The following is a 27726-nucleotide window of genomic DNA, read 5'->3' on the forward strand; positions in this document are numbered from 1 at the left end:
AGATGTATGTGGATTTACATAAATTATAGGTCTCTGATACAAACACAGATTACTTCACCTGGCGTAATTTTAGAAGGGCCACAATTCCCTCGACTTCTGAATAATTTCCCTTTTGTCTCCATTCATTAACTAAAGTAGAGCCACTAACCAGCTGAAGCCATTTTTGACCCTCTCATGAAATTTACCTCCACGGTTCCTTCAAACCCACAGCTGGGATTTTGAGCCAAAGGGTATCAGCATGGTTCGAGCCCTGAATCCACGTAACTTGGAACAAAGCCCTTTTCCTCTGTTAAATTTCTAATTTCTTCTCTGTAAAATGGGGATGAGAATAATATCTGCTCCCCTGGGCTGTGATAAGAATTAAGCAATGGGATGTATACATATAAGAAGCACTCTCCCCTCCTTTATAACATAAAGCACAGACTTCCAGGGTTGTAGCAAAAAAAGTCTCTGGTATTTCTCATCAGTTTCGCTGACAGGGTGATTATTTCTTATGGGCGCTTGTTGCTGTGATTGTTTGATGCAGAGAATATTTTCACCCCTTATATGAGACTCTCACCCAAAATATTTCTGTGGTCTCTGGAATATAGACTTCCATGAAAAAAAGTCCTTACACTTGACTACCTGTTACTACCTGCTTGAGAACAGGATACGTACCTTCTAGAGACAGAGTTCCATGAGCACACTTTACCCCTAACCCTCAAACTTTTCATCCCAACTTTATGATAGCCTAGATCAGCTGCCCTTGATCTGTTATTTCTAGTAAACATGCTGAACGCCCCCAATTTTATTTCTTCCATATCGTTGCCTTCATTGTAACTTTCACCAAATCCAACATTTTGGTTGTGTATTTGTTTGTTTTGCATTCTGCGTTATCCCGGGTTCTCTAGAAAACAACCTGAGTTACATGCTAGTGCTTCCTTGGGGGCTGTCATTGAGGGAATTAGGAGCAAGTACGAAAGGGAAGGAAGGAAAGGAGGGAAGCAAATACAAGGTGGCATGTTATTCAGCTGGTTACAGATTTGAAACCTAGTTTATTTCTCGGTACTGTGGGATATTTCCAGACACACTATTTTGAGTTGCTGTGTCTTAGAACAGCCAGAAGGTGGGAGTGAGAAGGAAACAAATTTGTCCTGCAGACTCTTTCCAATCTTCTGTCTCTTGTTGGTCAAAATTTGTCCCATGGCTCATAACCTCCCCTGTTCTCCCAGGTATGTCCCCTGTTGCCTCTTGGCATTCATTGGAAAACCCAGAGCTTCCATGAGTTTGGTAGAGTATGACCCAAGTCCCAAAAGCTGTAGGAGAAGTGAGCTCAGGGCACAATCTCTGCCCATACCTATCTCGAGATGTCTCCTCTCCCACCCTCTACCCCACTAAGGATGGCGGCAAATGGCAAGGGCTTTAAGACTATGGAAACAGTTCAGGGTTCCCAGGGCCCACTTTGTCAGGGAAGTTGAACAATACACCAAAGCCTGGGACACAGTCAGGCTGAGAGTATCTGGGAGGGCGGTGGGGGGACCTAACTCAGAGACCATTTTACTCCTTGAGTGGAATCTCAACACAAGAATTTCTTAAGACTTGAATGTCTTAGCTTTTTGGTGATCCAAGCTTTTTAGTTCACAGGCTAAAACTAGTTGTTTTACCAAAGTCTATAACAGCACAGGGTGGAGCAAGGTCCACTGTGCCCTGGGAGCTAACACTTCCTTCTGGGTGTGACCTTTGTCCTGTTTGAACCCCCTCCCTGTGGGTGAGTTCCATTTCCAGGGCCTCATCGCCATTTCCTGCAATATAGTCTACACCCACTCTGTCTCCCCACTAGGCATGGTTTATATCCATGGCACTCAATGGAGTATATCCAAGATCTGAGCCTTTCCCTCCCCTCCAAATTCTCCTCCAGCCCTTAAGGAAACCCTGGGTATACCTCCGAGCCCAGCCCAAATCCACACCTCAGTATTCTAGCCACCAATGCAAATGGTTATCTTTGGAGGAAGGGTAACACCTGCTCACCCAACAGACAAGTATCTGAGTCCCAGGAACTCAGTCCAGCCGAGAAATAACCTTGCAAGGAAGCTCTTGATATATATTGTCAGATTGGGGGTATGGGCATTTTATTACACACCTAGATTATTCTGGCAGTGAGTTAGCTAATCATCTGGCCCACTCCTTAACCCTGTGAGTGTCTGTGATCCTACAACTCATGTTAAGTGTCTCAGGGGAACTATCAAAGGCAGCTTAGAGTCACATCAGGGCAGAGGCCTAGAACTATCTTCTATTCACGCCCTATCAAATACAAAATTCATATTCAGCTGCATTTGCTTACAGAAGCCATTGGCCCAGTTTTCCTCCTCCACAGCACGGAACACCTCCCCCTTTCCACACCACCACACGGTCACAGTCACTCACCCTGTTTTTAGCTCTGGAGTCAGCACTTGCCTCATCGGTGTGAATCAATCAGAGTAGAACTGAAGAACGCCCTTCTAGGTGGGAAACATGTAACGGTCCGTTCCACATCTTCTCCGCAGATTCTTAGGGGAATGGAGTTTCAAAATTGCATATTTTTATTTATGAGGTGGTTGTGAGAATGTGCCTGATTGAGGTGGGATCCATCAGGAACAAAGAATGCATGAACATAATCTATTCTCTTAGTATTTGCATGCCAGGCTGTGATGTGGAAAGGAAGCAAGAAGCTTAGGGGAAGAAAAGGGAAAAAAAAGAAAAGAAAACAAGGAAGAACATCAAGGTCGCATGCCACATTTGCCCATTAAAAAAAACAAACAAACAATATTAACCAAATGGAGGGTGGGGAAGTGTTTCGGAGGAAAATGTTGATTAAAAAGTAACAAAAATATACTTTGTGATACATGAACAGATCCCTTTCTAATCTATTTTTAAAAATTTTTAATGTTTATTTTTGAGAGAGAGGGAGCATGGGAGGGACAGACAGGGAGGGAGGCAGATGATCCAAAGCAGGCTCTGTGCTGACAGCAGAGAGCCCAACGCAGGGCTCAAACTCACAAACCATGAGATCATGACCTGAGCCGAAGTCAGATGCTCAACCCACTGAGCTGCCCAGGTGCCCCCATCCCTCTGTTTTATTTGGCACCTGCTTTCCTCCATTCTACTTCCCAGAGGCCTATGCTATTGACAGGACTGATATTTACACACAGGACACGTGAAAGATTTAATGGTTTCATCAGTAATTTCCACCAGTGAACCCAGTAGAGAATAGAAGCTGATGGCAGACAGACATATTGCATGTGGTGCTGGTAAACATCCCTTTGACCCAGTGACTAGTAAAGGAAATATAGGCAGTAGACACCTCAAACATGTAACAGAAAGAGAAAAATCCACCCATCAACAGCCAGTGAGCAAAGAAACATAACTTAATAACACACTTGAAAAAGTGTCAGCCAGGAAAGGAAAAGACACAAAGCATCCACCCGTTAAGATGGACTCAAAAGGTGATCCCCCACCTGCTGAAACAATGCTGAAGAAAAGGTGTCCACAAGCCATGAGAATAAAGTAAGAAGCAAAGATACCCGGAGACAAGAGCCAGGGGGAAGGATTACATCGGAGCTGCAGTAAAAACCGCCTTCCCTTCCCCCACTGTTAACACTGGCTGAAGCCCACAGACACCCCGGTCCTTCTGCTACAGGAAGGGGAAATGAAAGAATGAAATGGAGAAGTGAACATCAGGACTGGCTCAGGAGGGATCAGAGGCTCCGGGGTGCCACAGTTAATGTAGGGGCTCAGAGAAAGCCTGGGGCATCCTGGCTCAGGGACTGAATTTGCCCCCTAAAAGTGGGGTGAATCTGGGGTGCCTGGGTGGCTCATTCAGTTAAGCATATGACTCTTGATTTCTGCTCAGGTCATGATCTCACGGGGTCGTGAGTTCGAGCACCGCATCAGGTTCCACACTGACATAGCAGAGCCTCCTTGGGATTCTCTCCCTCCCTCTCTCTCTGCCCCACCCTATTTGTGCTTTCCCTTTCTCTCTCAAATAAATAAACCTAAAAAATAAAATAAAAGTGGAGTGAATCCTGATACACGAAAGTGAATAAACTTTCCAAGAAAATGGAAAATGAAATCCCCCCAAAAAACGCTACCCTCGGCCCCACCTTCCCCTTAAGCTTTTTGTAAACAGAGAGAAGGCAACACTGGGCCATCAAGCTGGCATCCTGAATGGGGAAAAAAAAACCCAACAAGTCTCACAGTAACAGGCAAAGGAACTAAAAAAACTCTGGCACCACCTCAGATGTCTGGGCAGAGCTGTCATGGTCCACACAAACTGGATGAAAAAAAAGGATATGGCAAGTATGCAATCATCCCCCAGGGAAAAAAAATATGAAAAAGAGGCGTACGGCATGCAAAAAAGCAGATGAAACGTTCCATATGGAATAATAAAATGACCAACGAGGCAGCAGCAAATCTCACGTGAATGTTCAAGATAGAACTTAATAAGGAAATAAACTTGCGAACAAGAGCAAAGAGACAACTTGGAAAAAAAAAAAGATATCCAAATCAGGCACAGAGAGTGTTGTGAAACCAAAGAAAGAGACTGAGGACCAAAAATATGCCATTCCCTAACTAATACGTAAATTAGAAACCAGACAAACAGACTAAACACAATTGCAAATTGAATTTTTTTAATTTATTTTTTTAAGTTTTGTTTTGGTTTGTATTTTTTTTTCTTTTTGAGAGAGAGTGAGAATGAGTGCGAGAGGGGCAGAGAGCTTGGGGGAAACAGAATTCCAAGCAGGCTCCTCACTGTCAGCGCAGAGCCCAATGTGGGGCTTAAGCTCATAAATCGTGAGATCAGCGACCTGAGCTGAAGTCAGACGCTTAACCGACTGAGCCCCCCATGCGCCCCCAACAAATGGAAATTTTTAAGGGAAAGGAAGGACTGTTCATAGCAAAGGAAAGAGGCAAACACAGAGTGGATACTGAGAAAACAGAAAGATCTACCTAAAGATAACTGTCCTCGGGGCAAAGAACCCAACAAAAAAGACACAAAAATGCATTCAAATAACCTAGTAAAGAATCTGACTCCATTTTTGATCTTCAACTGCTGACAGCTTTTGAGCCACCATCACCCCCCTCCCCTGCTGCCCCACATCTGGGCCGACTGATCAGGAAACCCAGGGGCTCCCTCCTTTAACATTGGCAAGAAGTTTAAACCACACAAGCCCCTGACCACACGGGAGAACCCTCACACCGGCCCCGCTCCTTAAACGCCATAAAACCCCCATGCGGGGAGCCCTTCCCCACTCCTCCAAGCCAGTTTTGGAGCTGCTTGCGGGGGGTGGGGGGGGCTGCCCTGCTCCTCCCAGGAATCCTCACTATGGGGGTGCCTGGGGGGCTTAGCTCAGGTCATGATCTCATGGTTCGTGGGTTTGAGCCCCACATCGGGCTCTGTGCTGACAGCTCAGAGCCCAGAGCCTGCTTCCGAGCCTCTGTCTGTCTCTCTCAAAAATAAATAAACATTTAAAAATATACATATACATATAAACAACAGCCTCACTATGTGAGTAATAAACCTTTTCACACCTTCTGGGGGTGGATGTACCTTCATCAGGCTCTGCACCAAACCCAGGTCCAGCTGGGGGGAGGTGAGGCCGCCTCATGTCTATGGGATGATTACAACACACATACACCAGAAGGCGCTGTCCCTATAATGCTGGGAAACCTGTCTGTGTCATTTAACGGAAGAGCATATTGTGTTCTGAAGAGCCTGATATAAAGTGGTGATGCCGGGGCAAATTGTGGTAAAGTTCTCAAACTCCAAGGATAAAGAGACAATTCTTTGGGTGTCCAAACGAAAAGAATAAGAGGAAAAAGAATCAACCGATCTCAGACTTCTCCCTAACACTGTCTACAGAGTTTTGAGGAAAATGCATAAATCCAGCCAAGAAGCTATTCAGTTATTAAGCAAAAGTTCCCTGTCCTCAAACAGGATTGCATTTGTAATTTTTAAATGTTTTTTATTTATTTCTGAGAGAAAGAGAGAGAGAGACAGCGTGAGCAGGGTAGGATCAGAGAGAGAGTGAGACACAGAAACTGAAGCAGCCTCCAGGCTCTAAGCTGTCAGCACAGAGCCTGACGCAGGCCTCGAACCTACGAACCACGAGATCATGACCTGAGCTGAAGTTGGACGCTCAACCGACTGAGCCATCCAGGCGCTCCATGCATTTGTAATTTTTATGAGTTCCTTTTTGGGAAACTGATAGTTGAAAACAAGCCAACCAAGAGATTAATGAAAACAAATGAGTCAGGAATGGGCGTGCTTTGGCATGCAGTGAACATTAAATCCATTGTACAACTGAGGTTTAGTTAAAATCTCTAAATCTTTCATGCTATCTTAAAAAAATTTTTTTGACATTTATTCATTTTCGAGAGACAGAGTGTGAGCGGGAGAGAGGCAGAGAGAGAGGGAGACACAGAATCTGAAGCAGCCTCCAGGCTCTGAGCTGTCAGCGCAGAACTAGACAAGGGGCTCTAACACATGAACCTTAAGATCATGACTTGAGCTGAAGTCAGATGCTCAACCAACTGAGCCACCCAGGCACCCCCCCCATGCTATCTTAAATGAAATACATCACTTAAGCAATAAATTGACTATGACTTCTTAGTGTATTCTTAATCTTTGTAAGGGTAACAATCTAGATACCGGACCATGGACTGTGGAAGTATTTTGCTTATTTTGTTTGACCTACTCAGTGACAGCATATGCAATGTAATCGGAGAGATTTTTATTTTGAAAACAGTACTAAGCAACTTAACATTTATAGCTTGCTTTGTGAATTATATTCTACATCCAAAGGCACTTGAGTTTGAGACCCCTGCTTTAGAGGAGTATTTTAGGAACACACAAACCTTTGTTAAAGAAATAACTACCTGAGATAATTTTTTCAGTTTCTTTTCCTTCTCTTATCCACTTGAAGAAAATCATTTCTATATGTAGATTGCATGTATCACATATAAATTGAGACTTAAATATAAATATGCATACAGAGATTACTAGGATTCAATTTGGCAAATGTTCACAATATTTCTGGCTGGTAAGATTTTCTATAATTTTGGGGGCGCCTGAGTGGCTCAGCTGGTTAAGCGTCTGACTCTTGATTTCAGCTCAAGTCATGATCTCATGGTTCATGAGTTCGAGCTCTGCATTGGACTCTGCACTGACAGTGCAAAACCTGCTTGGAGTCCTCTCTCTTCTTCATTCTGTGCTCCTCCCCGGCTTGCTCTCTCTCTCTCTCTCTCTCTCTCTCTGTCTTTCAAAATAAATAAACTTAAAAACATTTTAAATAAAAGATAAAAAGATTTTCTATAATGTTTCACCATTTTCTTTGTACATTTTGTACTTCCCTGTATTGCCTGAATTTCCAAGAATGAGAATTCACTGTTTTTACAGTAATAGTAAAGTCATTATTTGGAATATAATGAAAATAAAGTGAATTACTGTGTGCCCAGGTTTTTTTACATCAGTACTAAAAGAGGTTACATATCAATAACAGTACTTTGTGTGACCCAAATATTAACCTCATTTCTCATCGTAATTTGTAAATAACTTTAATTCATTAATCATCATCAAAATTCACTTAAGTGTTGTTTTTGGGGGTTTTTTTTTTTTGGTGGGAAAGGAAGGTTCAAAGTAAATTATGAATACTACTGCATTTAAAAAGAATGCTGATCCTTCCTCTCATCAGTGTAATTGCTTATCCTTTGTGTACACAGGATTTTAAGAGGCTTTCCCTTTAGCGTTTGCTTAGATTAGTAAATTGATGAGAGGGGCATAGTTACTTTTCTTCAGAATCAGTCAGCACCACATCACTGAAGATAAAGTGGTCCTTCTAACAAGTCAAATAGCCAAAGGGCTCCTTACTGGTCTCAGAACCGCAGGTAACTTACAGGATTTGTTTGACAAGTCACCCAATCTCATTGTTCTAAAAACGGTGCGGTGCTGCCCGGCGTCTACACTGGAGGAGGTTTTCCTTTGTGATACGCTCTGGAGCAGAAAAAGGACATTAGGCAAAACGTGATAAACCTGAATAACTTTGGGTTTGAGTTAATAGTCATGTATCAGTATAGGTTTAGTCATTGTAATAAATACACCAGATTAAGATCTAAGATTTAAAAAAAAACACAGTCTGCACCCTCAAGAAACTTACAAACTAATAAGAATTTTTTTTTAAAGATATAAAGTGGATAAAGAGTGTCATGACTGAGGTGAACACGGGTCACTGCAGATGCTCCGAAGCCACCCTGAGAGCCACGCTTTATCAAGCTATCTTAATCATGCCCCGCGATGTTTGAAGAGCAATATTTCACTGTACGTCACAACAGTCTTGTTGGTAGGTCCACTGAATAGGTAAGGAAACTCACAAAGCAGATTTGTGTAACTTTCCCCTGGTCACTCGCTCAGTGGTGGGAGGGGTAGAGCCAGGACCCAAACCCCATGTGCTAACTCAAGCCCTGGCTCTGAGCCACTGTCGTGCTGAGAGATCCAGAAAGGCTGAAGGTACCCACGAGGCTTACTCTCAAGAAGGCTCACGACAGAAACGCTGTGATGAATACATAACCACAGAAAAGGCTAAGAAGAAGCTGTAGGGAGGAGAGAGGTAGAATCAAGGGTTGAGATGCTTTAAAAAATGAGAGCATGACCAGCAGCATCAAACACCACGAGGAGGTCAACCAAACTGATGATATAAAGGTCCTTGGGCTTTAACTACAGTGGGGTCCTTGGGGATCTCGGCAAGGGAAGTTTGGGTTGCGTGGGGTGGAGAGTGAGAGCGGGAGAGGGGTGAGCCAATGCCAGGACATAGTGAGTTGACAAATGAATAAATAAGTGACAGAGAAATGGATACACTGAAGGACGCCTGGCTGGCTTAGTTGGTAGAGCATGTGACTCTTGATCTCAGAGTTGTGGGTTCAAGCCCCATGTTGTGGGTAGAGTTTACTTAAAAGTTTTAAAAAAATGGATACAGCAACGGTTGAATATTATTTCTAGAAGCCTGACTGTCCAGATAAAGGGAGGGGTCAGCAATAGATATCAACCTAAAGAGAGATATTTTCTTTTTTTAAAAAAAATGTTATGCTTATTTATTTTTGAGAGAGAGAAGGAGAGAGAGAGAGAGCGCACAAGCAGGGGAGGGGCAGAGAGAGAGGGAGACACAGAATCCAAAGCAGGGTCCAGGCTCTGAGCTGTCAGCACAGAGCCCGACATGGAGCTTGAACCCCCGAACCACAAGATCGTGACCTGAGCCAAAGTCGGACGCTTAACCAACTGAGCCACCCAAGGTGCCCCACGAGATATCTTTTCCACAATTGGTTTTACTTTGCTTTTTCTAAGAACAGAGAGGCCAGAGCAGGGGTTGTACATGGGCAGTGAGCTGACCAACCTGACTTATTAACTCGGTTTTGCAACAGCATCTGACTTTGAGTAAATCCTCTATTCCCTCTTTTGGGACTGCTGGTCTGTGGGGGGTGGGTTCTGACCCGCCTCAGGACCACTCAACAACTTTCCCCAGGGACTCTCAAACTCCAGTGATTGATTCCAGGACAAAAACGGTCAGAGTTGATTCACCCCAACAATGAGGAGGAATCCGGCTCTTGCTTCAAAACTGATGTGTCATCTTTCAGCCTGACCACAGGCCATTCCGAAAGCTTTCCCTGGCAGACCTCAGGAGGGAAACCACCCCTTGCCAGCAGAGTGTGGGGGCCGTGCAGTGAACCTGGGGGAGTCACAGTTGAGGATTTGGGCGCCTTTGCCACGTGCTCTTAGCACATCTGCATTTCTGGCCAAGTGCCTCCATTCCTTGGTCTCTATACCTGAGGCTTTGGGTACAGGTCTTCTTTAGGCACTTCTGCCTAGGATTCTAGGGGAGGAGGAGGGAATCTGGAAGACACATTTCTCCACTCTGACTACAGTAGCCGTTACTTTTCCACTCCTAGACCTGACCCACTCCCCCCTTGTCTATCCGAACACAGGGTGGGAGAAACTTCAGAAGCCTTTTGTTCAGGGCTCCCTCAGCAGCAATTGCACACATCCACCTGAACTCAATGAGGGAAAGGGAATGGGGGAGTCATGCTCTGTCTGATTTCAGTCTCCCTCTAAAGGGAGGCAGTGATTAAAGGCTCCTGTCTTCCTCTTTGGCTTGTTTGTTGCATTAATTAGCTACTGGGACACCTGACAACCTGCCTCTCACCCATCTCCCCTGGCAATTGGTCCTGGGGGACAATGCTACCCAGCTCCATGGAGCTGCCCTGGCACCCGTTCGTCCCAAGGCCAGCTCTTGTGTATTTCCTTACATGGGACGGGCCCTGTTTTGGCTTCAATTAGCCCAAGCTCTTTGCAGTTGCAAAACTCCAGCTGTCATAAGCTTGTCTATATGCTGATCGTGAAAAACCAACGAAGAAACTTAAAAAAAACCAAAAACCATCAGCCGACATAACTGGATACCTTCACCACCGACGGCTTGAGAATGAGACATAACACGAGTTAGGCATTTTATCTGAAATATTTTCTATTTTTCTGCTAAATGCCTCCTGTTTGCAGTTATAGTTCTGAAGCAAAAATAGAGTACCAAAATAAAAATATATTTACCAAACCTAAAGAAGTGCCATACATTTGGAGATGTTAAACTAAATGTTGAATTCAACTTTCAGGAGACAAAATCCAAATCTATTTCAGGAATGGAGTCGCTGGGTTTTGTTCTGTGTAAAACTTAAAGTACCCAAGAATGGCCAGCAGAGGGAGCCAAAACCACATAAGTAATTCTTTTTTCTTCTCTACAAACGTGTTAGGAAAATGGGTTATTAAAAACTGCAAGATGAAAACGAGCCTCATTTCCCAAAAATATATGCAAAAATCATAGAAATCATATAATTTAATGCTACTCTGCTTCCAAGCACTCTATAGAAAAATTTAAAGCTGGAAGGAGATTCTGAATCTCAAGTAGTTCTAAAAAGAAGCATTCCCCCACCCTCCTCCCTTCCTCTCCCTCTTTCTCTCCTCTCTCTCTGGGACTTGCTTGCAATAACTCCTGAGAAGTAGGTAATTTGTATTCTATTTAAGTTAACACATTCTGTGAGTAGTATAATAGCACTTTTTCAATTGCCATCATAGGAACGTACAGGCTCATACTGGAAACAGGTATTTTGAAAACAGGTCTCTAACTCCGACCTCCTAAATCAGGCCTTAGGTATACCTTAAAAAAGAAAAGAGACATGGTTCTCAGAAAAGTTTGCTGAAAAGGAATTTGCTGCAGTTATAAACGTCTCTCCATTTTCTGGGTGGTACCTATATTAGTTAGGGTGTTCTATGTATAAACAAGAGAATCCAATTTGGGCTTATTTAAGAGGGGAAAATAATTTATTAAAAGGATACTGGTTTGTACTATTCTTTTAGGAGTTTACAATTAACATTTGGGGGAAAATATTTTATAGGTGAAAATGATGAGTTTATTTGTGCAACTTAATGTTCACAAATTTGAAAATTTAAATGAAATGGGTTAAACAAACAAACAAATCTTGAGGCCCAAATGGCTTTACTGCCAAGTTCCAACAAGTATTTAAGGAAGAAAAATGTCATCTGAAACAAAGCCTTCCAAGGAAGAAAAAGAGAAAGGAGTTTCTACTTCTTATGTGAAGCTAGCATTACCTTGATATCAAAACCCAAACAAGGGATTTCCACTTGCAGAAAGATGGAGTAGATGTACTTTTTCTATTCTTCTCAGTAAATACAGCTAAAAAGGCTGGACATTATTAATACAACAAACATAAGATGTCTCTGAAAGGTGGAGATAGGCAGACAGATGGATAGGGATCTCAGTCAGACAAGAGGGATGATAGTGGGCATGGGTTTTCTTTTTACTTCATATAGCCTAGGGTTTTTTCTTTCTTTCTTACACATTGTATCTCTAGTATCTAATAAAGTATCTGGCAAGTAAGACGTGCTTGGTTAATGAACAAATAAATAAATGAATGAGGGATCACTAGGTAGTGGATCTATTAAGCATGAAGTGCTATTGAAAGCACTATTGAAGAAGAAACATTTAAACCTAGTCCTTGACCTCTATGAATTTATTTTATATGACCTAAACGTTGGCCAATTTAAGAAGAACACAGACAGGGGTGACTGGGTGGTTAGGTCAGTTGGGCATCCTACTCAGCCGAGGTCATAATCTCATGGTTCATGGTTTCGAGCCCCACATCAGGCTCTGTGCTGACAGCTCAGAGCCTGGAGCCCGCTTCAGGTTCTGTGTCTCCCTCTCTCTCTGCCCCTCCCCTCTCACTCTCCGTTTCTCTCTCAAAAATAAGTAAACATTAAAAAACACACACAATCAATCATATAAAGTGAAAAACTGCTAAAACTATAAATTGTAAATACAAAATCAACTGTTAGGCATGACTAGTGATAAGAAGCCTATTCCTTTCTACATGATGAAGAAAAGTACCGTGGAACAAGGCAGAACGTGTGAATTGGACAAAGAATAGTCCAAATACAGGTAAAACTGCTTACGCTGGATCATAAACATGGACCACTCTCCTGAATAACCTGAAAACTGACTTCTGCTGTTGTAGACACCACGGAAAGGGAAGGAAAAGAAATAAGACATAAGGATTTTCTTTCCATTATTTTACATAAGACTATGGGTTAAGCTAAAGCACAATGCCTGGCACACACTAAAAGTGTCAATAAAGGCAAGGCAATCAAAAAACCCACACATCGGGGGTGCCTGGGTGGCTCAGTTGGTTAAGAACCTGCCTTCAGCTCTGGTCATAATTTCACAGTTCATGAGTTCAAGCCCCACATTGGGGCTCAGATCCTGTGAGCACATCAGATCCTCTGTCCCTCTCTCTCTCTCTGCCCCTCCCCTACTGTTTCTCTCTCTCTCTCTCAAAATAAATAAATAAACTTAAAAAAGAGAGAGAGAGAGAGAAATCCACACATCAAATGGCTTGCAGGTCCACTTTGCTGAGCAACTGTAGGCAGTTGGCAGTGTAGACTACTATGGGGAAGGCGTCCCCTGGGCACACGCGGCAAATATCCTCTAGGGCCAAGCACCACAGACCCGATCATCTAAATGTTTCTGTTTCCAAGGCATTACAGAATGACATTCTGTGATAGCTACAACTTCTATACATATTCATGAAGACATACGCCAGGACTGAAAGATAGCCAAGCAAGAAAGAAGAAAATCTTGTTAAACTGACAAGATTTCCTTGGTCAATGTCATCAGACAGGACAGCTACATCCTTGGCTCATCTGGATCTAGTTCAGATCACTAAAGAGCTTTGTTCATTTTGTGATAAAAATTAGACACTTGCAAAATAAGTTTCTGACAATTCCCCTAGATTTATTTTTGCAATAATCAGTTAGTGCAGGAGCCTTTTTTAAAAATGCATAGAAATGGCATTAGCTCAAGATGATATAATGTGATTTCTAAAAAAGCACTTCATCAAATGTTTTGCTAGGTTTCCATAAAAGCAGTAGGAGGTATCTGCTTAGGAATCATTCAATTTTTTACTTTATTTTTTGCTTTACTTGGAAAACTTACCAACATGATTTGCCAACACACTTTTTAAACCAGTCCATTTTATTTTTATTTTGTTTTTAATTTTTTTAATGTTTATTTATTTTTGAGAGACAGAGACAGAGCACAAGTGGGGAAGGGCAGAGAGAGAGAGAGAGAGGGAGGGAGGGAGGGAGGGAGGGAGGGAGGGAGACACAGAATCTGAAGCAGGCTCCAGGCTCTGAGCTATCAGTACGGAGCTCAATGCAGGGCTCGAACTCAGAAGCTGGGAGATCATGACCTGAGCTGAAGTTGGATGCTCAACCGACTGAGCCACCCAGGTGCCCCTAAACCAGTTAAATCAGAGTATCTCATCTAATGTTTAAGATCCATGATGAGAAGAGACAAAGGGAAAGACACTTTAAGGTTAATTTGCCTTATTTTATTTTTAATGTTTATTTATGAGAGAGAGAGAGACGGGCAGAGAAAGAGAGAGGGACCGAGGATCCAAAGCAGGCTCTGGGCTGACAGCACAGAGCACAAAGCAGGGCTTGAACCCACAAACCGTGAGATCATGACCTGAGCCCAAGTCAGCCACTTAACCTACTGAGCCACCCAGCTACCCTGTCTTATTTTTTCTAATGTTTATTTATTTTTGAGAGAGGACGAGAGACAAAGCATGAGTGGGGGAGGGGCAGAGAAAGAGGGAGAGAACAGAATCCAAAGCAGGCTCTGCACTGACAGCACAGAACCCAACACGGGGCTCAAACTCACGAACCACAAGACCATGACCTGAGCCGAAGTCGGACGCTTAACCAACTGAGCCACCCAGGTGCCCCCCTACTTATTTTTTTAAACATGAAAATAGGACAGTTAGTGATAAGACAGTGTTCCTCAAATTTACCTTACTTATCATAAGACTTACCTGGGGTGTTGGAAGAAAATAAAGTATGGATTTCCATGCCTCCTCCTTAGAGGTTCTAATTCCTGAAGTTCAGGGTAGGACTCAGGAATGAGTATTATTAAAAGCATTTGAAGGAATTTTACAATCAGTCAAGTTAGGGAAATGGTTGGTGTCATGGAGAGGAGACCGATCTTCTATTGGCATTCAAAAATACCAAGAGTGGTCAGATCTTCTGTGTGCCCTTAACTGAGTCATTTGATCTCATTGGGGCTAAATTTCCTCACTTGGAAAAGTAAAACAACAGCAAGACAGGTTTTAGTCTAAGATCCCCTTGAAGACAGACACCGCTGGACTATGCTCACAGCTGGACCCCCTGGGCCTAGCCCGGCGCCCGGCACAGGACAATCTCTCAGTTATTAATTGTTGACCAATTCACTAGCTGGACAACGTGCAAGATTCCTTTTCAAATTGAAAATCATATGATTCTAAAATAAATAATGAAACAATCCATTTGGTTGGCCATTTGCAGAGCAAGAATTACTCTCAAAACAAAACAAAATATCAACCAAAAAAAAGCCCCCATGTTCCTTTTGAGTGGCAAGTGGCTGGTAAGTACTTCAAAGGATCAGACCTGCATCACTGGATTTCATGGATTCTTCACAGGATGGTTCAAGGTGATGAACTTGATGCACTTAGCATCCCGTGTGGCTCGGAAATGTTAAGTAGAGGCTCAGTAAAATGTGAGTTGAATGTGGAAAACCCAGGATTATGTGGAAAACAGAGTAAGTTCTCTGGCTACATATACAGGAATACCAGGGATGCCTGGGTGGCTCAGTCAGGTAAGCGTCCGATTTCAGCTCAGGTCATGATCTCATGGTCTGTGAGTTCCAGCCCCGCATCGGGCTCTGTGCTGACAGCTCAGAGCCTGGAGCCTGCTTCCCAGATTCTGTGTCTCCCTCTCTCTGTGCCCCTCCCTTGCTGATGCTCTGTCTGTCTCTCTCAAAAATAAATAAATAAACAAATAAAAGAATACCGTAGTCATCACATAACTTTTAGGATTTTTGTTAATTTAGTCCCAAAACATACTGTCAAGTAACAAGTTGAGAATCATTAGGAACCTTCCCTGGCACGTGTGCTTGGGACACTGATAAAGAAAGAAAAACAAATGCTGAAAACTCTGTTTATAGCATTTCAAGTTTACTCTAAAATCACATACTAATTGTTTTTGGGGTTTTTTTTTTTTACATTTATTTATTTTTGAGAGACAGAGCGCAAGTGGGGCAGGGGCAGAGAAAGAGAGGGAGACGCAGAATCTGAAGCAGGCTCCAGGCTCTGAGCTGTCAGCACAGAGCCCAACTTGGAATTAGAACCCACAAACTATGAGATCATCATAACCTGAGCCGAACTTGGACATTCAACCGACTGAGCGACCCAGGTGCTAATACTAATTGTTTTTTTAAAAAATTATACATCACTCTATTTAAATGCTTCCATATATTTTACAGTTCGTATAACTTGAATTAATGGATCTGCAGGTGAAATCTACACACCAGCAGAAGCACCTGGGAAATACGAATTCCTGAGCCCTACCCTAGACCTAAGGAATCCAAAACTCTGGGTGTGGAGCAGCAAAATCAATGATGTTAATGTCTTCCAGGTAGTTCTGTTGCACTCGGAAGTATGAGACCCCTGACTTAGGGTAAACAGGATTCCATTACAAAATGAGACCCAGAGGCGCCTGGGTGGCTTAGTTGGTTAAGCATCTGACTCTTGATTTCAATTCAGTTCATGATCTGATGGTTCATGGGATTGAGCTTAGCCTTGGGCTCCATGCCGAGCTTTGAGGCTGCTTGAGATTCCCTCTTTCCCTCTTTCTCTCTCTCTCTTTCCCTCTGCCCCACCCCCACCCATGCTCTTTCTTCCAAATAAAAAGAAATTAATTTAAAAAATAAAAGCAGATCCAAAGAAGGCTCAGTTCAAATCTTTGTATAACCTCCTACAATGTATCAGAATTGAAAAAAATCACATCTACGTAGTCAACTACGAGCTAAGGTACCACAACACACTTTTACATAATAACTTGTTTTCTCCTTTTGAAAAAAATCTTGAAATACTGATCTCAAATTGCCAAGAAAAAGCCAACCACTGGCATTAAGAACACTCTCATCCTAATTTCTCAATTTTACAAATAAAATACAAATTTCTCATAAACATTGCCAAGTATTACCAAATTTATTTTTAATGTTATCAACACAGTAACAATAAAAAAAATAAGGCAATGGGTATACAGTGCAAAGTCACCAGGTGTGGGGGTGTATTTTTCATTCAAGAAGTGAGTCTGACATGGAACTTGTGGCGTGTAAGGTTGGAAGGGTAGCTAGCTCTTACACACTTAGGATTTTATGTTCTATGTAAGGAGAGTTCTCAGCTACACAATTCCGAACATCTCAAAACTACATCTTCTCAGTTACCAATAGAGATAAAAGATGTTTTGACTTGAGGGCAGAGACATACGTGTTAGGGTGAGGCAATGCTGAGGTCACGCACTGTCACCTTTTGGTCACCAGTGAAGGCATTTGAGAAGACACAGCGAGGGGTTCCTGGGTGGCACAGTCGGTTAAGCGTCCAACTTTGGCTCAGGTCATGGTCTCATGGTTTGTGGGTTCGAGCCCTGCATCTGGCTGGAGCCTGTTTCAGATTCTGTGTATCTCTCTCTCTCTGACCCTCCCCTGCTTACGCTCTCTCTCTCTCTCTCAGAAATAAATTTTAAAAACATTAAAAAAAAAAAAAAGACACAGTGACAGAGTGACTTGCCCATTCTACATTGTTCTACAGCTTCAGATAACATGAGTCTTCATTTTGTTCTCCCAACATTTCCCCCAAGCCTTAAAATCCACCCACAAGAAAGAGATTGGCTTTGCTGTCAAGAAGAAACAGAAAGGGGTTCCTGGGTGGCTCAGTCAGTTAAGCGTCCAACTTTGGCTCAGGCCATAATCTCACAGTTTGTGAGTTCAGGACCCGCAATGGGCTCTATGCTAACATCTCAGAGCCTGGAGCCTGCTTCAGATTCTGTGTCTCCCTCTCTCTCTGCCCCTCCCCTGCTCATGCTCTGTCTCTCTCTCTCTCTTTCAAAAATAAATAAACATTAAAAATTTTAAAAAAAAAAATGAGGAGGAGAAACAGAGAGCCCCAGGGAACAGCTCCTAGTCAGGAACGGCGAATGGCAGCGTGCTGACCACCTCCCCGGATTCGGTGACGATGGCATCATAGACCCACCGGCGGTTGCACCTGCACTCGGGCCCGCACTTGTTGGAGTTGCACTTGGGGCACGGGTAGAAGCAGCCCAGACAGTTCTTCTCCAGGCAGTCACACAGGTCGGCGTCGTTACAGATCAGCCGGCCACTTTTGTCGTACTTCTTCCTGACTCTGCGGAGAAAGCAGACAGTGCCGGTTTCTCAGCACGGAGAAGGAAGGACCACGCGGCTCCCCCCATGAACACAGTCCCTCTATCCCGAGGAAACGGCACCCTAAAGATTACCGGGCCATGCTCCGGAATAGGAGGCGGCACTGGTGTTCGGGGAAATTCGGCCAATATGCCACGGATTTCCAGCGTGGCCAGGCTAGTCACTGACCGTGCACTTTGTTTTTCCAGCATGATGGGGAAAAGAACGTTCCACCGAAGCAAATGAGAAGGAATGGCTGAATCAAAGCTCCCTCCTACAAACGCCCCCAATTTTTCTTTAAGACTGTAATCATTCTCGACGGAATTTTCTCTGATAAATTACACTCTTTTTTTCTTCCTATATATATTAAAAAAAAAAAAAAAAAACAAACAAACACTAGAGGGAGGGAGCCTGGGTGGCTCAGTCCGTTGAGCATCTGACTCTTGGTTTCTGCTCAGGACATGATCTCACAGTTTGTGAGATGGAGCCCCGCCTCGGGGTCTGTGTTGACATCAAGGAGCCTGTTTGGGATTCTTTCTCTCGCCCTCTCTCTGCCTGCCCCTCTCCCACTTGCACATGCACATGCACTCTCTCTCAAAATATATAAACTTTTTTAAAAAGTACTACAGGAATACAATTATATTTTTAATAACTCAAGATAAAGATTAGAACTGTGCATTACTACACCATCATCGTTAAGAAGAATCACACACATGAGCACACACTGGCGGTCCTTTCTTTGCTAACTAACAGTCTCCATTCGTTTACGCTTCTGTTCCTTTCTGATTTGGTTCTCACACCGTGTGGAAAGAGAGAAAGCAGGTGATCAAGGTGGTGGGATTCCTGGTGAGCTGAGCGAAGGCAAGGAGCTCTGTACCGGAGGCGAGCAGCGGAGCCCACACCCAGAGGAAGCCCACACCTTCTCCGTCAGCCCCCGTGACGTGTCCAGGAGGCAAAAGCTTCCACAAGAATTCTGCCACCCTCTCAGAACTAAGCCTTTCTGAAATAGACCCTTTAAAGGTGAGCCGCTTGAAAGGCTCAGTCTGACAAAAGTGTCTCTATACAGCTTGTTTCCCTTATTAACAACTGGAAGCAAAAAGAAAAGGCTGGCCCAAGCTGGTGTGGCAAGATTGCCCACTTCCCTGCACCCTTTATTCGGAAACAGACACAGAACCTCCTCTCTACCTGTTCAGCTAAGTAATGCTCTTCATTCTTCCTCTTTCTCCTGACAAAGCAGGCAAGGCTGGAGATCAAAATGAAAACTTGCTGCCTGATTTCCTCACTTTATTGGGAATATTTTCTGAAGAGGATTTACATCTGAAGCCCTTTGTCTGTGGGATGAAGGCTCCTCACACCCTCCTACATCCACCAGGAAATTCAGGTGCCAGCAGACCAGAAGATTTAAAATCCAATATGGGGGGCCTGGGAAGCTCAGTCGGTTAAGCGTCTGACTTTGGCTCAGGTCATTATCTCACGGTTCATGAGCCCCACATTGGGCTCTGTGCTGAAAGCTCAGAGTCTGGAGCCTGCTTCAAATTCTGTGTCTCCTTCTCTCTGAACCTCCCCCCCTCAAAAATACACAGTAAAAGAATAAAATCCAATATGGAAATCATGGTCATGAAGCCACGAGAGCACATACCAGATCTTGTCCTTGTCACCTTGCCTTAAGCCAGAAATATACATTTGCCTTAACTCCAACACCAACGCACAGATTTGATAGTTTCCTGTCCATCTGATGCTTTCCTTTATAACATTCTCAACTATCAGACATACAAAAGTGTGCAAAACAGGGGTGCCAGGCTGGCTCAGTTAGAAGAGCACGGGACTCTTGATCTTGGGGTCATGAGTTTGAGCCCCATGCAGGGTATAGAGATTATTTTAATTGTTTATATATTTATTTGTTGAGAGAGAGCACATGAGCACATGCACAAGCCAGGAAGGGACAGAGAGAGACAAAGAGAAAGAGAGAATCTCAAGAAGGCTCCACGTTTAGCACAGAGCCCGACATGGGGCTTGATTCCACGAACCATGAGATCATGACCTGAGCCGAAATCAAGACTCAGGGGGTGCTTAACCTACTGAGCCATCCAGGCGCCCCATGTGATTATTTAAAAATAAATAAATGAACTTAAAAATAAACTGTGCAAAACATACTTGAATAGGTAAAGAAGAAGAATAAACCAAATCTCCGCTTGCCCACTGCCCAGCTTGATAAAATTTTGAAGAAAAGCTTGATAAACCCCAAACTCCAAGAGGAACCATAGCTTTCAGTAATCCTTTGGGGTCCTGGGCTGGCTCACTCAGGACAGTATGCAATTCTTGATCTTGGGGTCGTCACTTCAAGCCCCACATTGGGCATCCGGGGTGCTTGGGTGGCTCAGTTGCTTAAGTGTCCAACTTCAGTTCAGGTCACAATCTCATGGCTTGTGAGTTCGAGCCCTGTGTTGGGCTCTGTGCTGACAGCTCAGAGCCTGGAGCCTGCTCTGGATTCTGTGTTTCCTTCTCTCTCCCCCAATTCATGCTTCCTCCCCCACTCATGCTGTCTCTCAAAAATAATAAATGGTAAAAAAAAATTTTTAAGTCCCACATTGGGCATTAAAAAATCCAAACAAGGGGAGCCTGGGTGGCTTAGTCGGTTAAGCATCTGACTTTCGCTTAGGTCATGCTCTCGCGGTTTGTGGGTTTGAGCCCCGCGTCAGGCTCTGTGCTGACTGCCAGCTCAGAGGCTGGAGCCTGTTTCAGTCTGTGACTCCCTCTCTCTCTGACCCTCCCCTGCTCACGCTTTCTCTCTCTCTCTCTCTCTCTCTCTCTCCTAGAAATAAATAAAAACATTTTTTTAAAAAATCCAAACAAATTATCTCCCTGTTTTAGTTAAATATGCGTGAATCCCCAGGCACACTGCATTTCCCTACATCATGATCTGAGATTCATGCATGATGGTACATCTCGCTGTTATTCAAATATTCTCACTTCTCTCTGCATTCCGATGTCAGAATATCTTTTCCATTATGGATGGGCATTTAGATTGTTACTATCTTCTTTTCTCTACTATTATAGCAATGTTTTGAAACTTTAAAAAAAAATTTTAATGTTTTTTTTTTAATTTATTTCTGAGAGAGAGAGAGACAGCACGAGCAGGGGAGGGTCAGAGAGAGGGAGATACAGAATCTGAAACAGCCTCCAGGCTCTGAGATAGCTGTCAGCACAGAGCCCGACATGGAGCTCGAACCCACGAGCCGTGAGATCATGACCTGAGCCGAAGTCGGACGCTTAACCAACTGAGCCACCCAGGAACCCCAACAATGTTAAGAAACTTTTGAACATGTCTCCTGTTATACATGTATCAAAGTTTTCCCAGGATATATACCCAGGAGTGAAGATTTTAGCCCATAAGGTATATAGGTAATGCCTTTTAAATAGTGGTTGTACCATATTACACTCAGTTCATGTGCAGTAGCTTAATCCACATTGAGACCATCAGACTAAATGCTGCTTCTCTCTGGAACCTCTCTGCTGTACTGATGAGGTCCGTATCCTGAATGTTCATTAGCCTTTTCTGCATTGTTTGGTTGATTTTTCTCTTTAGCTGTTATCTTTTACTTATTGACTTATGTATACATAAACTCTGGATACTGATATTCCACATTATAAATAACTTCTCCTACCCTGTGGTTTGTCTTTCATTGTTTTTAAGGTATATTTTAATGGGCATAAATTTTTAATTTAAAAAATTTTAATGTTTATTTTTGAGAGAGAGATAGAGTGCAAGCAGGGGAGGGGCAGAGAGAGAGGGAGACACAGAAGCTGAAACAGGCTCCAGGCTCTGAGCCATCAGCACAGAGCCCAATGTGGGGCTTAAACTCACGAACCATGAGACCATGACCTGAGCCAAAGCCGGACACTCAACCAACTGAGTCACCCAGGTACCCCACGTCTCTTACTTTTAATCATCTTTCTTACTAAAGCTATTACTCTAATCCAAGGGTTTCTGATACCTTTAAAAAATTGATTACTAGTCTGGTATTATTGTCTATTTCTTGAAGTTGCTAACTTCCAAACACATGGGGCAATACTGTACTTGAGAAAAGATATTTTTAAAACATAAAGAAGAGGCAACCTTTGCTTTGTCCAGGGGAATTCATGCATGTTGTAATCCCACACATTAAATACAATAAATCATGATCTTACTTGTATTTTACAGAAAAATACTCATTCATCTTTGACATCCGAGCTTTCTTTTTCTGCTGCCTTGTTTCAGGATTAAAGTCCGCTACCTGTGGTCCAGGGTTTTGAAACGCCAAGCATTTTAACTGCCGCTCTATCTGTTGCTATGAAACAAATTAAATGTATTAGCAGTAAGAACTTGAGAGCTGTTTTATGCTGTATCAAAATAAACTTTCTTGTAACTTCCGCCATAATGTCATGAAAGCACAGATGTTTTACCTAGAGAAATAAACAGTTTAATTTGATTAAGTCTCTAAAGATGACGTAAATTTCCTCGTGTAAATTTCCTCATGTTAGGTCATTCTTTCTGAATGAAGAAATCTGTAGTATAAAACTAATATAATAATTTTAAAAAAACCAGGGGCACCTTGGTGGCTCAGTCTATTAAGCGTCCAACTTTGGCTCAGGTCATGATCTCAGAGTTCATGAGTTCAAGCCCCACATCAGACTCTGTGCTGGCAGCTCAGAGCCTGGAGCCTGCTTCAGATTCTGTGTCTCCCTCTCTGCTCCTAGCCCTCTCACATTCTGTCTCTCAAAAATAAACATTTTAAAAAGTTAAAACACATACATACACACAAAAACCAACCAAACAGGAAGAGGATTCCTCTTACACCTGTGAAATACCAGTTGGCTTCTCAAATCTAATGGGGATGAAAGTCAAACTTCACATTTTATGGAGTGAAAGAGAAAGGGAGGTGAGCCCTTCTGCAATTGGTGGCTGAAGAATCTCAAGGTGAAAGGTCTCAACCACAGTGGAAACCCAAAGTGCACACAGCCCCTTCCCCCGCCTTCAGTGTTCTGGAATATGCTTTACAACAATCATGTTGTTGAATCACTTCAATATAGTGTGCACCCACCTGAAGGATCCACTCTCAGTAAGAGCCAGATTTGAGGAAGAACATTTTCCTAGCATGGCTTTCTAGAGTGTTAGTGGGATTTTCAAGACTCCACCTGGAGACATTTACAAATGGAAAAGAAACAGAGCCCACTGGAGAAAGACAGGCAACAAGGACACTTCTGCAATAAATCCTGATACCTTGTTTCAAAAACGTGGCACATAAGTCACGAAGGAAAGGAATGCTCTTCTGAAGGATTTCAGAAGAATGTAATCTCATGGGTCCCCAAACACACAGGCTGACATACAGAGATGAAATACCATACCTGGAAATGAAAGGGAAACTTTCAAAGTGTAAATTTCAATGTAAACAAATCAGTAACAACCTCAGCCTTGTCTGCAGTTGATTTAGCTTATAACAGTCCAGTCTGTCTAAAATAATATAAATGTTTATTTAAATTTTCTGGTTTTTTTTTAAAGTTTATTTATTTACTACTTTGAGAGAAAGGAGAGAGCACAAGCAGGGGAGGAGCAGAGAAAGAGAGACAATCCCAAGCAGACAGCATGGTCAGCACAGAGCCTAATGTGGGGCTCAAACACATGAATCACAAGATCATGATCTGAGCCAAAGTCAGATGCTTAACCGATTGAGCTACCCAGGATCCCCATGTTTCTTTAAATTTTCATTTTGGTATGTGTATGGGTTTGTTTTACAAACTTGACCTTATGGAACAATTCTGTATTCAGGTATGTCTGTGAAATAAGACAACTTCATACCATCTATTATCATTGTCATTTCTATAACAAAAGTGTAAGAACACAGATACAGGGCACAAGTTCAAACCTTGGCCACCAGGTAGAGGTATGAGTTGAACAGGCTCTCACTTCTCTAAGCCTCACTGTCTCCCTGTGCAAAATGGGGTCACGGTAGTATCCTGTGATAAAAGGTTGGTAAATTAATATATACCAAGTTTTAGAATCATGACCAGCACATAATAAGAAAAAAAAAAAAAACCCTTGCGTTTGTTACATAAAAACACTGGACTATATTCTCTACAAATATTCTTCTCGAAGGGCAGGATTTTATTGCACAGAACACTGGATTGTAAATCCAGGGAGGTGAGGGGAAGAGAGGAGGCATGTGAAGTGAGACCAACTCCTCAGGGAGCAGAAGGAAAGGGGTGGGGGGAAGCCCCATCCACATGGAGGAGCAGAGAACCTTCCTGTGAAATCCTGCCGGGACCCACCTTCCACCCAAGACCAGGCTCACCTCCGACATCCCCGAGCTGAGACCGCTCCAAATACCATGAAACCCTAATATCCACTTGCCATACCAGCTGCTTTTGTCCAATCTGACAGTCTTTCTCAGAAGAGCTTTGACCTGTGCATCCGTCTTGCGTGGCCTTGTTCTTTTCTGACTGTTCATTCATTTCTGATCACTAAACAAAGGAATTGGGACCAAAAGGAGAACACATTAGTATCCTGCATCTCCAGTAACTTAATTCTGGAACTTTCCACCTCTGTCGCTACATCTTTCTTTCTTTCAAAGCCAGGTTTCCTGCAAAAGCCATCCACTCTCCTGGCTTCTTTTTTTTACCACTCACTCCACAATCCTGCGTCTGCCTCGCCCCAGACCACTTGACCAACACTCTTTCCTGCTGGCAGTTACACGAATAAATAAAACGTAACTTCTAATTGTTCTTAGCATCACAGACTTTGCTGGAGCAGACCACACTCGGACCAGCCACTTCTCTCTCTCTTTTTTATTTTTGAGAGAGAGCAAGAGAGTGTGAGCAGAGGAGGGACAGAGAGAGAGAGAGAGAGAGAGCGGGAGAGAGAATCCCAAGCAGTCTCCGCACTGTCAGCACAGAGCCCAATGCGGGGCTCAAACTCATAAACCGTGAGATCATGACCTGAGCCAAAACCAAGAATCAGACGCTCAACCCAGGGAGCCACCCAGGCGCCCCCACTTCTCTTTAAGAGTATGAATTCTTAGACCTCCATTCTTCCCCATTACACTTAATCCCTTGACAAAAAGTAAGACACGTGAATGTCATATCTCCCTGGTAACACTGTGCGAATCCCATCTGCTCTTGTGGGGTCAGTGTCACCGCTGCACAGATGGTTCCTCAGGGAGCCTCGAAAAGCCCTGGCTTCCTCACTCAAGTTCTCTGACACTTTTCTAGTACAACGTGGGGTAAAGGGAAGGTGTCAGGGGTCCATAAAATCCAGCTGCTAACATGCCCACAATTTATCCAGAAATACTCGGTTACATGCACAGGGTGCCGTTCTGTGTGCACGACTTGGGTGAAGTCCACACGGGATGCTAATTGCAAATGCACACCCCAGGCAGCTCTGCAGTGTTTCTCTCAGAAAGGACCAAGCTCCAAGGCAGCTTCCACAGCCCTGCGGGTTTTCTGATAGCTCATCCACTGCTGAGACTGTCTATAAGGATGCTGTTCCTACCAACCGAGCCTGAGTCATGCTTTCCCAAGGTGATCTGGAATGTTGGCACCACATGCTCACTGCCGGCCGGCTGGCTCTGTCAGCCTATCTGCATTCTCCCCGGTCTAGGTCATTAGACCTTGGCTGCCCACTCCTTCGTATCCCACACTCTCCAGTTCCCAGTAATAGGTTAGGAAGTTGATTTTTCTTTCCCTAACAATTGATTTTCCTTTTCATTCCCTGTCAGCTGGAATCCACCCTAAAGATAGTGGTCTTAGTATTAATAGTACTTCCCTTTGACCAAGACGGCCTTAATGCGCGTCAACTCGAGGAAACCTCAGCCCAACCTTCTTCCTGACCCTTGAAACTCATCTCCTTTTTCTCAGAGCTTTTACTTCAGAAAACTCATCATTATAGATTCTTTCTCTGTCCCACTGACATGTAAATCTTCTTGGAGCCTCCAGCTGATTCAACACAGGAATGTCTTTCTCAAAGATTAGAAGGTATCCCTTCGAAATGTAATCAGCCAGGAAGATGGCACCTGCGTTTGCCAGTCTCTGTGGGAAGGGAGACTAACTTGCTAATTGGTGGGTGCCAATTAGCAAACACAGGTGGCTGAGTCACAGAGAAAAACATTTCCAAACTCCATGTGCTCAACACATGTCGTGGATCAGCCCCCCTCAAGTCCTCTAGTACTTTCCTTCTGCCTTTTGGTTCACACTGAGTTCACACTGAGTTCTGGCTTCTCTCCCCTTCACCTCAGTCTCTAATCAAGTCTTCTTTACTTGTTTAACTTTGTTCCGTGCAATTTTTACTTTGACAACCTCACATAAAATTTCACGAGTGATCAGCCGGACATTCAGGTGGAGTATTTTCCAATTAGTCTAAAGATAAAATCACATGGAGCTATTTTAAAAATTATAAATTTCCTGTTGAAGCAGGACTTTAAACTACCTCCATTCTGACCTCAGTCTGTACATCCAAATTGATTAAGGTCTTTCCAGCTTATCTCTTTTTTCCCCAAAGTTTTATTTATTAAAAAAAATTTTAATGTTTATTTTTGAGAGAGAGAGGGAGAGAGACACAGAATCTTCATGAAGCAAGCTCCAGGCTCTGAGCTGTCAGCACAGGGCCCGACATGGGGCTCGAACTCACGATCACGACCTGAGCAGAAGTAGGACGTTTAACCGACTGAGCCACCCAGACGCCTCTCAAATTTTTATTTAAAAAAATTTTTTTAATTTAAATTCCAGTTACTTAGCCTATAGTGTAGTTGGTTTCAGGAGTAGAATTTAGTGATTCATCACTTACATATGACACCCAGTGCTCACCCCAAGTGCCCTCCTTAGTGCCCATCACCCATTTAGCCCGCCCCCACCCACCTCCCCTCCAGCAATCCTCAGTTTGTTCTCGATAATTAAGAGTCTCTTACGCTTGGCTTTGCTCTCTTGTTTTTCTCTTCCCTCACATTCATCTGTTTTATTTCATGAATTCCACAGGTAAATGAAATCTCTAGCTAAGCTCTTAAATCTGACAAAAGAGGGGCACCTGGGTGGCTTAGTCGGTTAAGCGGCCGACTTTCGCTTAGGTCATGATCTCGCGGTTCGTGGGTTCGAGCCCCGCGTCGGGCTCTGTGCTGACTGCCAGCTCAGAGCCTGGAGCCTGTTTCAGTCTGTGACTCCCTCTCTCTCTGACCCTCCCCTGCTCACGCTGTCTCTCTCTCTCTCCTAGAAATAAATAAAACATTAAAAAAAAAATTAAAAAAAAAAATCTGACAAAAGACCCTGATGGCAAAGCAGCCCCTATGGGGAACAAAACTACCCCATCAAGCAATTAGGACCGCCCTGAGCCGGGAAGACCCCAAGTGATTGACCTCAAGACAAGGATACATCTGACCTTCACCGCCCACCTACATAGACCCACCCACCTCTGTTCCACATTACTCTTATGGAAACCTACAAGGATTTCTAGCACTTTGGAGACAAACTTTGAGGTCTTCCGGGGTGTTGGCCTCACTGAGATAAATTCCTTTCCTGTTCTACCAATTTGCAAAGCAAAATCTTGGTAATCTGTGTAATTAATGAGCCCTGCAGGTGAATCCTCCCCTTAAACAGCTCCCCTTAAACAACAAGTAGGTGTTCTGTTTTCTCCATGCCATCTTGCCCTCTGATCTTAAAATTATTGCCTGTATTTTCTTCCCACCCTCAATTCATCCAAACCATGTGCTTGTGTTAATATTACCCTAAATCCAATATTCCTCTATCTCATTCCTATTAAAAGACTTTGATGACTCTCCACTGCCAATAATACCCCACAAGCCCACTATAGCAGAGGAGGTCAGTCACAACAGCCCCCAAC

The 27726-nt window shown here is 43.4% G+C and overlaps 1 protein-coding gene and 1 long non-coding RNA gene across 3 annotated transcripts in view; one reads left to right on the forward strand and one right to left on the reverse strand.

Annotated features, from left to right (window-relative positions):
* Positions 1–22305, forward strand: part of LOC120245523 — a 30665-nt gene extending 8360 nt beyond the window's left edge. The window contains exons 2-3 of one of the 2 annotated variants that reach the window (XR_005531809.1): positions 8198–8371; positions 22123–22305. This is a non-coding gene — a long non-coding RNA (uncharacterized LOC120245523). Of the gene's footprint in view, positions 1–8197; positions 8372–9560; positions 10096–22122 lie in introns of those variants that run through there. The other variant, XR_005531810.1, reaches the window with a different exon arrangement.
* ARL14EPL (ADP ribosylation factor like GTPase 14 effector protein like) lies at positions 17601–24353 on the reverse strand. The gene is made up of 3 exons (XM_039252609.1): positions 24258–24353; positions 22053–22192; positions 17601–17847 (listed from the first exon to the last, which is right to left on the reverse strand). The coding sequence occupies exons 1-3, from the start codon at positions 24351–24353 to the stop codon at positions 17625–17627; spliced, it is 459 nt and encodes a 152-aa protein (XP_039108540.1). The 3' UTR covers positions 17601–17624.
* Positions 24354–27726: the final 3373 nt, after the last annotated feature.

The sequence above is a fragment of the Hyaena hyaena genome, unplaced genomic scaffold (assembly GCF_003009895.1).
Source record: "Hyaena hyaena isolate Hyena2069 unplaced genomic scaffold, ASM300989v1 scaffold_431, whole genome shotgun sequence".
Classification (NCBI taxonomy): Eukaryota; Metazoa; Chordata; class Mammalia; order Carnivora; family Hyaenidae; genus Hyaena; species Hyaena hyaena.